General features: G+C 35.6%; 1 protein-coding gene across 1 annotated transcript in view; it reads right to left on the bottom strand.

Moving 5' to 3' along the window:
• APOOL (apolipoprotein O like) overlaps positions 1 to 13834 on the bottom strand; it is an 89009-nt gene that overhangs the window by 37152 nt on the left and 38023 nt on the right. Inside the window, exon 2 of the mRNA XM_068962830.1 lies at positions 10301 to 10405. Within this exon, the coding sequence (XP_068818931.1) occupies positions 10301 to 10405 (105 nt within the window). The remainder of the gene's footprint in view (positions 1 to 10300; positions 10406 to 13834) is intronic.

A 13834-nucleotide genomic window follows, 5' to 3' on the forward strand; every position in this document is an offset into this window, starting at 1 on the left:
AGCACCGCTTATTAAAGAAACTGTCTTTTCTCCATTGTATATTCTTGCCTCCTTTGTCAAAGATAAGATGTCCATAGGTGTGTGGATTTATCTCTGGAACTTTCTATTTTGTTCCATTGATTGATAGTTCTGTCTTTGTGCCAATACCATACTGTCTTGATGACTGTGGCTTTGTAGTAGAACCTGAAGTCAAGCAGGTTGATTTCTCCAGTTCCATTCTTCTTTCTCAAGATTGTTTTGCTATTCGAGGTTTTTTGTATTTCCATACAAATTGTGAAATTATTTGTTCTAGCTCTGTGAAAAATACCATTGGTAGCTTGATAGGGATTGCATTGAATCTATAGATTGCATTGGGTGGTGTACTCATTTTCACTATATTGATTACTCCAATCCATGAACACAGTATATTTCTCCATCTATTAGTGTCCTCTTTTATTCCTTTCACCAGTGTTTTATAGTTTTCTATATAGAAGTCTTTTGTTTCTTTAGGTAGATATATTCCTAAGTATTTTATTCTTCTCGTTACAATGGTGAATGGAATTGTTTCCTTAATTTCTCTATTTTCTCGTTATTAGTGTATAGGAATGCAAGGGATTTCTGTGTGTTGATTTTATATCCTGCAACTTTAAAATATTCATTGATTAGCTCTAGTAATTTTCTGCTAGAGTCTAGGGTTTTCGATGTAGATGATCATGTCATCTGCAAACAGTGAGAGCTTTACTTCTTCTTTTCCAATTTGGATTCCTTTTATTTCTTTTTATGCTCTGATTGCTGTGGCCAAAACTTCCAGAACTATGTTGAATAGTAGCGGTGAAAGTGGGCACCCTTGTCTTGCTCCTGACTTTAGGGGAAATGCTTTCAATTTTTCACCATTGAGAATAATGTTTGCTGTGGGTTTGTCATATATAGCTTTTATTATGTTGAGGTATGTTCCTTCTATTCCTGCTTTCTGGAGAGTTTATCATAAATGGATGCTGAATTTTGTCAAAGGCATTCTCTGCATCTATTGAGATAATCATGTGATTTTTATTTTTCAATTTGTTAATGTGGTGTATTATATTGATTGATTTGCAGATATTGAAGAATCCTTGCATCCCTGGGATGAAGCCCACTTGGTCATGATGTAGGATCTTTTTAATGTGATGTTGGATTCCGTTTGGTAGAATTTTGTTAAGAATCTATGTTCATCAGTGATATTGGACAGAAGTTTTCTTTTTTTGTGGCATCTTTCTCAGGTTCTGGTATTAGGGTGATGGTGGCCTCATAGAATAAGTCTGGAAGTTTACCTTCTCCTGCAATTTTCTGCAAGAGTTTGAGTAGGACAGATGTTAGCTCTTCTCTAAATTTTTGGTAGAATTCAGCTGTGAAGCTGTCTGGTCCTGGGTATTTGTTTGCTGGAAGATTTCTAATTACAGTTTCAATTTCCGTGCTTGTGATAGGTCTATTAAGATTTTCTATTTCTTCCTGGTTCAGTTTTGGAAAGTTGTACTTCTGTAAGAATTTGTCCATTTCTTCCAAGTTGTCCATATTATTTCCATATAGTTGCTGATTGTAGTCTCTTATTATCCTTTGTATTTCTGGGTTGTCTGTTGTCATCTATCCATTTTCACTTCTAATTTTATTGATTTGATTTCTCTCCCTTTGTTTCTTGATGAGTCTGGCTAATGGTTTGTCAATTTTATTTATCTTCTCAAAGAACCAGCTTTTGGCTTTGTTGATTTTTGCTATGGTCTCTTTTGTTTCTTTTGCATTTATTTTTGCCCTAATTTTTAAGATTTCTTTCCTTCTACTAACCCTGGGGTTCTTCGTTTCTTCCTTTTCTAGTTGCTTTAGGTGTAGGGTTGGGTTATTTAACTTTTTTCTTGTTTCTTGAGGTATGCCTGTATTGCTATGAACTTTCCCCTTAGCACTGCTTTTACAGTGCCCCATGGGTTTTGGCTTGTTGTGTTTTCATTTTAATTCATTTCTATGCATATTTTGATTTCTTTTTTGATTTCTTCTGTGATTTGTTGGTTATTCAGCAGCATGTTGTTCAGCCTCCATATGTTGGAATTTTTAATATTTTTCCTCCTGTAATTGGGATCTAATATTACTGCATTGTGAACAGGAAAGATGCTTGGGATTATTTCAATTTTTTTTTGAATTTACCAAGGTGCTTGATTCATGGCCCAGGATGTGATCTATCCTGGAGAAGGTTCCATGAACACTTGAGAAAAAGGTGAAATTCATTGTTTTGGGGTGAAATGTCCTATAGATATCAATTAGGTCTAACTGGTCTATTGTATCATTTAAAGTTTGTGTTTCCTTGTTAATTTTCTGTTTAGTTGATCTATCTATAGGTGTGAGTCAGGTATTGAAGTCTCCCATTATTATTGTGTTATTGTTAATTTCCCCTTTCATATTATTAGCATTTTATATTACATATAGTGGTGCTCCTATGTTGGGTGCATATGTATTTATAATTGTTATATCTTCTTCTGGACTGATCCTTTGATCATTATGTACTGTCCTTCTTTGTCTCTTTTCACAGCCTTTGTTTTAAAGTCTATTTTATCTGATATGAGTATTGCTACTCCTGCTTTCTTTTGGTCTCTATTTGTGTGGAATATCTTTTTCCCTCCCTTCACTTTCAGTCTGTATGTGTCCCTTGTTTTGAGGTGGGTCTCTTGTAGACAACATATATAGGGGTCTTGCTTTTGTATCCATTTAGCCAGGTTTTGTCTTTTGATTGGTGCATTCAACCCATTTTCATTTAAGGTAATAATTGATAAGTATGATCCCATTGCCATTTACTTTATTGTTTTGGGTTTGAGTTTATACAGCCTTTGTTTCCTGTCTAGAGAAGATCCTTTAACATTTGTTGGAGAGCTTGTTTGGTGGTGTTGAATTCTCTCAGCTTTTGCTTGTCTTTAAAGCATTTAATTTCTCCTTCATATCTGAATGAAGTATATTGCTGGGTATATTTTAATGAGATCTGGGCTCTAGGTTATTTTCTTTCATCCCTTCGGTATGTCCTGCCATGTCCTGAAGAGTTTCTATTGAAAGATCAGCTGTTATCCTTATGGGAATCCCCTTGTGTGTTATTTGTTGTTTTTCCCTTGTTGCTTTTAATATTTGTTCTTTGTGTTTGATCTATGTTAATTTGATTAATATGTGTCTTGGGGTGTTTCACCTTGGGTTTATCCTGTTTGGGACTCTCTGGTTTTCTTGAAATTGGGTGATTCTTTCCTTCCCCATTTTAGGGAAATTTTCAACTATTATCTCCTCAACTATTTTCTCCTGGTCTTTCTTTTTGTCTTCTTCTTCTGGCACTCCTATAATTTGAATGTAGGGGTGTTTCACATTGTCCCAGAGGTCTCTGAGATTATTCTCATTTCTTTGAATTCATTTTTATTTTTTCCTCTCTGTTTCATTTATTTCTACCATTCTATCCTCTACCTCACTTATCCTATCTTCTGCCTCCATTATTTTACTGTTGGTTCCCTCCAGAGTGTTTTTGATCTCATTTATTGAATTATTCATTATATATTGACTCTTTTATTTCTTCTAGTTCCTTGTTAAACCTTTCTTGCATCTTCTCCATCCTTGTCTCCAGGATATTTATCTGTAACTCCATTTTGATTTCAAGATTTTGGATCATTTTCACTAGCATTATTTGGAATTCTTTATCAGGTAGATTCCCTATCTCTTCCTCTTTTATTTGGTTTGGTGGGCATTTATCCTGTTCCTTTACCCACCTGGTATTTCTCTGCCTTTTCATGTTGTTTATCAGCATTTCTTTTTTTTTTAATTTTTATTTTTACTTTATTTTACTTTACAATACTGTATTGGTTTTGCCATACATTGACATGAATCTACCACTGGTGTACATGCGATCCCAAACATGAACCCCCCTCCCACCTCCCTCTATCAGCATTTCTTTTATTTCTTTTTGTTCTCTGATTGCCATGGCTAGGATTATCAAAACTCTCTTGAATAGTAGTGGTGAGAGTGGGCACCCTTTCTTGTTCCTGATTTTAGAGGATATTCTTTCAATTTTTCACCATTGAGGGTAATGTTTACTGTGTGTTTGACATATATGGCTTTTATTATTCTGAGGAATGTTCTTTTTATGCCTGCTTTCTGGAGAGTTTTAAATCATAAATGACTGTTGAATTTTGTCAAAGTCTTTCTCTGCATCTGTTGAGATAATCATATGGCATTTAATCATTCAACATGATGTATCACATTGATTGATTTGCAAATATTGAAGAATCCTTGCATCCCTGGAATAAAGCCTACTTGGCCATGGTGTATGATCTTTTAATATGCTGCTGGATTCTGTTTCCTAGAATATTGTCAAAAATTTTTGCATCTATGTTCATCAGTGATATTGCCCTGTAGTTTTGTTTTTTTCTGGCATCTTTGTCTGGTTTTGGTATTAGGGTGCTGGTGACCTCATAGAATGAACTTGAGAGTTTGCCTTCCTCTGCAATTTTCTGGCAGAGTTTAAGATTGGTGTTCGCTCTTCTTTAAAATTTGGGTAGAATTCTCCTGTGAAGCCATCTGGTCCTGGGCTTTTGGTTGTTGGAAGATTTTTTTTTTATTACAGTTTCAATGTCCATGCTTGTGATGGGTCTGTTAAGATTTTCTATTTCTTCCTGGTTCAGTTTTGGAAGGTTATGCTTTTCTACTAATTTGTCCATTTCTTCCAAGTTGTCCATTTTATTGGCATATAATTGTTCATACTAGTCTCTTATGATCCTCTGTATTTCTATGTTGTCTGTCTGTTGTGATTTCTCCATTTTCATTTCTAATTTTATTGATTTGATTCTTGTCCTTTTTTTCTTGTTGACTGTGCCTAATGGTTTGTCTATTTTATGTATCTTCTCAAATAATCAGTTGTTTGTTTTGTTGATTTTTGCTATAGCCTCCTTCATTTCTTTTTCAGTTATTTCTGCTCTGATTTTCATGATTTCTTTCCTTCTATTAACTTTGGGGATTTTCTGTTCTTCTTTTTCTAGCTGAGAAATCTGTATGCAGGTCAGGAAGCAACAGTTAGAACTGGGCATGGAACAACAGACTGGTTCCAAATAGGAAGAGGAGCACGTCAAGGCTGTATATTGTCACCCTGCTTATTTAACTTATATGCAGAGTACATCATGAGAAACGCTGGACTGGAAGAAACACAAGCTGGAATCACGATTGCCGGGAGAAATATCAATAACCTCAGATATGCAGATGACACCACCCTTATGGCAGAAGTGAAGAGGAACTAAAAAGCCTCTTGATGAAAGTAAAAGAGGAGAGTGAAAAAGTTGGCTTAAAGCTCAACATTCAGAAAACGAAGATCATGGCACCTGGTCCCATCACTCCATGGGAAGTAGATGGAGAAACAGTGGAAACAGTGTCAGACTTTATTTTTTTGGGGCTCCAAAATCACTGCAGATAGTCACTGCAGCCATGAAATTAAGATGCTTACTCCTTGGAAGAAAAGTTATGACCAACCTAGACAGCATATTCAAAAGCAGAGACATTACTTTGCCGACTAAGGTCCGTCTAGTCAAGGCTATGGTTTTTCAGTAGTCATGTATGGATGTGTGAGGTGGACTGTGAAGAAGGCTGAGCACTGAAGAATTGATGCTTTTGAACTGTGATGCTGGAGAAGACTCTTGAGAGTCCCTTGAACTGCAAGGAGATCCAACCGGTCCATTCTGAAGGAGATCAGCCCTGGGATTTCTTTGGAAGGAATGATAGTAAAGCTGAAAGTCCAGTACTTTGGCCACTTCATGTGAAGAGTTAACTCATTGGAAAAGACTTTGATGCTGGGAGGGATTAGGGGCAGGAGAAGAAGGGGACGATCGAGGATGAGATGGCTGGATGGCATTATGGACTCTATGGACGTGAGTCTGAGTGAACTCTGGGAGTTGGTGATGGACAGGGAGCCCTGGCATGCTGCGATTCATGAGGTCACAAAGAGTCGGACACGACTGAGTGACTGAACTGAACTGAACTGAACTTAGGTGTAAAAGTCTGGTTGTTTATTTGATGCTTCTGTTGTTTCTTGAGGTAGGCCTGTATTGCTAAGAATCTCCCTCTTAGCACTGCTTTTACTGAATCACATAGGTTTTGGGTTGTCGTGTTTCATTAATATTTGTTTCTATGCATATTTTGATTTCCTCCATGATTTGTTAGTTATTAAGAACATGTTTAGCCTCTATATGTTTGTGCATTTTTATAGTTTTCCTATAGTTGATATGATCTTACCATTCTGTGATCAGAAAAGATGCTTGAAATGATTTCATTTTTTTACAATTTACCAAGAGTAAATTCGTGGCCCAGGACATAATGTATCCTGGAGAATGTTCCGTGCGCACTTGAGAAAAAGGAAAAATCCATTGCTTTTGGGTGAAATGCCCTGTATATATCAATTAGATCTAACTGGTCCATTGTATCATTTAAAGGTCTATTTCCATGCTAATTTTCTGTTTTGTTGATCTATCCACAGGTGTGAGTGGGGTATTAAAGTCCCCCACTATTGGTGGGTTACTGCTAATATCACCTCTCATACATGTTAGCATTTCCCTTACATATTGTGGTGATCCTATGTTGGCTGCATATATACTTACAATCGTTATACCTTCTGGGATTGATCCCTTGATCATTATGTAGTGTCCTTCTTTGTCACTTCTACATAGAAAACACTAACAATAATACCAGAAAATTACTATAGCTAATCAAAGAATGTAGTAAAGTTGCCAGATATAAAATTAATACACAAAAAACCCTTGCATTCCTATACACTAACAATGAAAAAACAGAAAAGAAATTAAGGAAACAATCCTACTCACCATGGCAATGAAAAGAATAAAATACTTAGGAATAAATTTAAAGAAACAAAACACCTATATATAGAAAACTATTAAACACTCATGAAAGAAATCAAAGATGACACAAACAGATGAAGAAATACACCATGTTCATGGATTGGAAGAGTCAACATAGTGAAAATGAGTATACTACCCAAAGCAATCTAAAGATTCAATGCAATCCCTATCAAGCTACCAGTGGTATTTTTCACAGAAATGGAACAAATAATTTCACAATTTGTATGGAAATACAAAAAACCTCAAATAGCCAAAGAAATCTTGAGAAAGAAGAATGGAACTGGAAGAATCAACCTGTCTGACTTCAGACTACACTACAAAGCTACAGTTATCAAGACAGTATGGTACTTGAACAAAGAGAGAAATATAGATCAATGGAACAAAATAGAAAGCCCAAAGATAATTCCATGCACCTACGGACACCTTATCTTTGACAAAGGAGGCAAGAATATACAATGGATTAAAGACAATCTCTTTAACAAGTGGTGCGGGAAAAACTTGTCAACCACTTGTAAAAGAATGCAACTAGAACACTTTCTAACACCATACCCAAAGATAAACTCAAAATGGATTAAAGATCTAAATGTAAGGCCAGAAACTATAAAATTCATAGAAGAAAACACAGGCAGAACACTCTCTGCCATAAATCAAAGCAAGATCCTTCATGACCCACCTCCCAGAGTAAAGGAAACCAAAAATAAATAAATAAATAAATAAATAAACAAATAGGACCTAACTAAACTTAAAAGCTTTTGTGCAACAAAGGAAACTGTAAGCAAGGTGAAAAAGAAGCCTTCAGAATGGGAGAAAATAATAGAAAATGTAAAAACTGACAAAGAATTAATCTCCAAAATATACAAGCAGTCCATGCAGCTCAATGCCAGAAAAATGCACAATACAATCCAAAAGTGGAGAAAAGAACTAAACAGACATTTCTCCAAAGAAGACATACAGATGGCAATGTAGGAGACCTGGGTTTGATTACTGGGTTGGGAAGATCCCCAGAGAAGGGAAAGGCTACCCACTTCAGTATTCTGACCTGGAAAATTCCATGGATTGCATAGTTCATGGGGTTACAGAGATGGACATGACTGAGCAACTTCCACATACATACATATGTGAATAGTCCATAGCATTTAGCTGGCCACTTTGTTTAATAAGTATCTCAACTGAATTCTGCTTAAAATGTACTGAGGAACACAATAAATACCAAGATATCTTGTTCATTCCATAACATAGTAAAGAGCACAGATTTATTTTAAAATTCAGAAATATGTAAATTAAGCATTAGAACCAAATGCCCGTTTCCTATTATCCAAGCTAGATTTTAAGCTTTCCAAAGATAGAAGTGCCAAGGTAGGCTTAAAAACATCATCTAACTAAGATTAATAAAAAGGAGAAAAAAATACTGAGAGTCTGCAAGTATACAGGAGAGTAAATCTATTCTAGACTGCTAATGAAAATTAATAAAACTTTACCTAGTGCTTTGTACATGCCTCACATATATAAGAGGAACTCAGGAAATATTTTTTTGTTTAATGAATAAGTAAATACCACCTTTATGCATGTCGGTTTGGCAACTTACTGATATTTTTCATGCTTTATCACCTACAATTACATTTCTAGAGATTTATTCTAAGGAAACAGTTACATATGTACATAAAGATACAGGTACAAAGTGTTTTGACAAAGCACTGATTATTTAAGCAAAATAATTGGAAATACACTAAATTTCCAGAATATATGAAAAATATACATTTGATATGATGTATTCATACAACAGAATATTTATGCCACTATTAAGAATTCTGTCCAATGCCAGCCAACAGTCAGTGACAGGGTCAAGACTCAGATTTAGGCCTGTTTGCCTCCAATATATATTTCTAAGCATGCAGATATATCTTAAGGGTAACTTGAGCCTAGAAAAGATGAAACGTACCATGGTGAAGAGAATAAGTTACTACAATGAGACATTAAAAAGCTGGTATGATAGACTAGATTAATGAGATGTAAGTTAAAAAGACATAAATGTACCTGTAACTAAGTCTAAAATGTACATATGCATAAGTACAAACTTGGAAATTACTAGTAAGCTATGTACTAGTAGCTTACTAGTAGCCCATATAAAAATGTTTAATGAATTTTAGAGAACTTCACGTTCACCATGTCATGGTCAAAAGCTGATTTTAAGTAAAGTTGATTGTGAGGACCCGAAACAAAAATAAATATAAAAACAAATGTGATCTTAGACTGAAACACCAGGGAAGCCTGCTGCTGCTGCTGCTAAGTCGCTTCAGTAGTGTCTGACTCTGTGCGGCCCCATAGATGGCAGACCACCAGGCTTCCCCGTCCCTGGGATTCTCCAGGCAAGAACACTGGAGTGGGTTGCCATTTCCTTCTCCAATGCATGAAAGTGAAAGGTGAAAGTGAAGTTGCTCAGTTGTGTCCAACTCTTAGTGACCCCATGGACTGTAGCCTACCAGGCTCCTCTGTCCATGGGTTTTTCCAGGCAAGAGTACTGGAGTGGGGTGCCATTGCCTTCTCCATCAGGGAAGCCTAGTCAGCATTAAAACAGAAATAAATTATCTTGAACAAGAGAAGTCAGAGTCTGACTCTATCTTGCAGTATTCAAAATACTTACACCAGAAGAAAACACTAGCTATCCTGAACATGTTTGGCAAAGAAAGATCATGAAAGTGAAGGAATTCAAAGCTTTGACCCAGGAGTAATTGTTAAATTACCAATATGTTTACCCAGGAAGCAAAACTAAATAAAATGAATGGACATCTGAAGAGTTGTTTTGTGGAAGAGAGATGAGAATTGTTCTAGATAGCATCAGTGCAAGAGATACAGGGCCAATAGGTATAAGTTATGATTATGAGACAAGTTTGTGTTTGATTAAAGAAAGGACCTTAAATTGAATGAAAGCTGCCCAAAAATGGAATGGACTGCCTTTATCCAGTTTTATTCATGTTGAAGAAAACAGCCAGTTAGTGTGCCTATTGTAGAGGGGATTACAATACTATAGACAAGGCTAATTAGAAAACATCTAAGATTGCTTTCAAAACTGAGATCTTAATGAATTTCTTAAACTAAAGCTTCCAAATATCATGTGCACCTGTATAAATTTTTTCCAGAAACAAAAATTAGACTGCTTGCAAGAACTAAAACCCTATACTACTCATCGATTATTCATTAAGAAAAATTTAAAAAAAATGTTTTTCATTGGAGTTAGTATTTTAGATGTTTGGGCTAAACATAATACAATATTTACTTTGAGACATATTGTTACTATTTCTCTCAACTTGAAAAATATGCCTAACAAATATTTCAAAGACATTTTTGATGAATAGAGTTAACAAAAAAACAAACCTCACAGTTTTTACATCATATTTATGTCATACAAAATTCACAAACTTTTGTAGGCAAGTTACCTGCTCTGGTTTCACTAGCTGCTTTTTTGACTCCTCTTCTTTGGCCGTATGCACACTTATAGATGCATATATTAGACCTGCTGGCATGGTTGTCAACTTTCCCATCTGAGAAAATATATCAAAACGTATTTTTAATGAAAAGCTTCCCACCCTATATTTCCTGATAAATTTTTGGGAGGCACATTTGAGGAACACTATAGGTTTCATTTAAATGTATTAAAAACTCAAGCATTTCAAACAATTCATACCTTTTTAGGATATAATTCCTAAAATTCTCCTCTCATGCTAGATGGTAGAGTATTATTTTCACCAATTTGTTAACTACTTACTTCATATGGAATATAGCAATATAATAATTACCAGGAAGAAGTGAATATAAACTTTTATGAGTGAAGTGAGATAGATTTTGATATTCACTCAGTTCACAAATATTAACTGAGTAATTACTATATGCCAGACCCATTGGAAACAAAACAACAATTCTTGCTTTCATGGAGCTGATGTTCTAGTGGAGTAGAGACAGAAGATATACACAATACATAAATTATATGGAATATTACAATTGATAATGCTAAGGAGAAAGTAAAAAATAAGGGTGATCTGGAGTACTAGGTGATTCAGGTTGTATCTTGAAACAAAATTTATAATCACATTATTTATAAAAATAACTTCCTACCATTACAAATCTTATGCCCCTAACTAATACATTCCTTTTTAGCTATTATAATGCTTGATCTAAAGCCAAAAGTGACCTTTGTTTTTGATATAACTTGATTTAAATTAAGAATGCAGGAAAATTACTGGCTCTAAGAACAAAGTGCTCCAGTGTTTATCCAGTATCAAAATAATTCCTAAAGATTATACATTCAACAAGGCCAAATGAAAAACTTTCCAGGGAACAACTATTTTAAGAGCTTTATTCTTTAGACTCAAAAGGAGGGCCTGATGAAATTGACAAAAGACATCCACAGGGAAGAGGTTTCTCTGGCCTACACATAAGTGGAATTTTTCAAGAACTGGAAGAAACACCAGCCAAAGAATTCCAAATGTTCTCAGATAACAGTGATAGTAACTGCATTTCATTTCTGACATATTTTTTTCCATAATTTCTAGGCAGAATAAGGGAAAGTACTGGTAGTAGTAAAGCAATTTCCTGTTTAGGCATGACTCTGATTTAGATTGAGACTTCAAAAATATACAGTAAAATTAAGACTCAACACTAATAAAAAAAATTGTGTTCACTGTTTTTCTACCTTCAACCTTCCCTCTAGTACATATGTCAGCATCATAGAACAATTTATCTAGTCCTGGCTTCCCGAAATACATCACTTTTGATTTCGTATACATAGTTGGTATTTACTAATGAAATAACAAGATTCCCACTCAATATATAATGTCAGGTATCAAAAAATATATATTAAAACTGATGCTGGCAAGAATGTTCTCCTACGTACCTGAAGAAAAACATTCTAATAAAGCTCTGAAGTGATTATTTAAAGCATGTCAATTCTTACAATATTTTAAAGCTACTTTTAAAATACCTGATTAGATGTTACTTCCTAGATAAAAGACAAATATTTTTGAAGATTGCTAATATCGGAAAAAATTTCAACAATCTATGTTCTCATAGTCACTTTATTTCACATAAGGGAAAAATAACATGTAGACTATAAAATAATTTCATAGGTATTACTTAATAATTATAATTCTGTGCTACAGAGTGTGGAATGATTAAACTAGTGGCTTAAACTTTTCCATATTTCAGCCCGGGAACTTGGGGCACAGTTTCCAGCCTGATATATGAACTTTTCCATATTTCAGTCTGGGAACCTGGGGAGTAAGCCACTAATTAGTCCACAGAAAAGAACATTCTTGCCAGCATCAGTTTATATATATATATTTAAAGTTAGGGCTTCCCTTACAGCACAGTTGGTGAAGAATCTGCCTGCAATGCAGGAGACCCTGGTTCAATTCCTGGGTTGCAAAGATCTGCTAGAGAAGGGATAGGCTACCCACTTCAGTATTCTTGGGCTTCCCTTGTGGCTCAGCTGGTAAAGAATCCGCCTGCAATGCAGGAGACCTGGGTTCGATCCCTAGGTTGGAAAGATCTCCCAGAGAAGAGAAAGGCTACCCACTCCAGTATTCTGGCCTGGAGAATTCCATGGACTGTATATTACATGGAGTTGCAAAGTGTTGGACACGACTGAGCGACTTTCACTTTCACTAAAAAGTTAAAACAGTAGCATAACCTTGAAAAATGCCCAAGTATTGATATCTTTGCTACATTTTCTATTCTGTCCATCCACCTTGACTTTCAGTGATAAAGCTGTATGGCATAATGGCAAAAATATAAGCTCACAAGTTGCACAGACTTGATTTTGAACTCAAGTTGTGGAGCTTACTGTCTACGTTTGGGCAAGTTACTTAAGCTCCTAAGAGTTATGCTGCCCAATATGGTAATTACTAGCTACACTGTTGTTCAGTTACTAAGTCATGTCCGACTCTTTGCAACTGCAACACTCCAGGCTTCCCCATCCTTTATCATCTCCCTGAGTTTGCTCAAACTCATGTCCATTGAGTCAATGATGCCATCCAACCATCTCATCTTCCTGGCCCCCTTCTCCTCTTGCCCTTAATCTTTCCCAACATCAGGGTCTTTTCCAATGAGTTGGCTCTTTGCATCAGGTGGCCAAAGTATTGGGGCTTCAGCTTCAGCATCAGTCCTTCCCATGAATATTTTAGGTTGATTTCCTTTAAGACTGACAGGTTTAATCTCCTTGCAGGCCAAAATCAAGAGTTTAGTCCCAGCTCTGTTTTTAAACAACTATGTAATCTCTAGTTAAGTCACAGGCCTATGTTTCTTTATTTGTAAAAATATCGTGTGCAGATAATCTCTGAGGGCCTTAGAACTGCACTCTCCAATAAAGTAGCCAATATCCACATGTTATTTAAAATTATATCTCAATTAATGAAAATTTAAAAATTAAAATAAAAAATTAGTTCCTTCATCCCCCAGCCATATTTCAATGTCTCAATAGATACATATGACTCTAGTGGCCACCAACTGGACAGCACAGAAACAGAATATTCCTACCATAGGGGAAAGTTTTATTGGGTAGCACTAGCACTGCCTTACAACTCCAACCTTTAGGATTTTCTTATAATTCTATCAAAAAAGAGATTAATATTTTAATGAGATATATACACTTCTATGTTTATCACAGCATTATTCACAATGGCCAAGATATGGAAACAACCCAAAAGTCCATTGACAGATGAATGGATAAAAAAGATGTGGTATACATATATGTGCATGAGTGCCTGTGCATTAAATTGCTTTGATCATGTAACCATAGGGTTACAAAGGGACTGTAGCCCCCCAGGCCCCTCTGTCCATGGGATTCTCCAGGCAGGAATATTGGATTGGGTTGCCATGTCCTTCTCCAGGGAATCTTCCCAACCTAGACCCAAACCTGGGTCTCTTAAGTCTCCTTCATTGGCAGGTAGGTTCTTTACTACTACCACCACTTGAGA

The sequence above is a fragment of the Capricornis sumatraensis genome, chromosome X, assembly GCF_032405125.1.
Source record: "Capricornis sumatraensis isolate serow.1 chromosome X, serow.2, whole genome shotgun sequence".
In the NCBI taxonomy this organism is placed as follows: domain Eukaryota; kingdom Metazoa; phylum Chordata; class Mammalia; order Artiodactyla; family Bovidae; genus Capricornis; species Capricornis sumatraensis.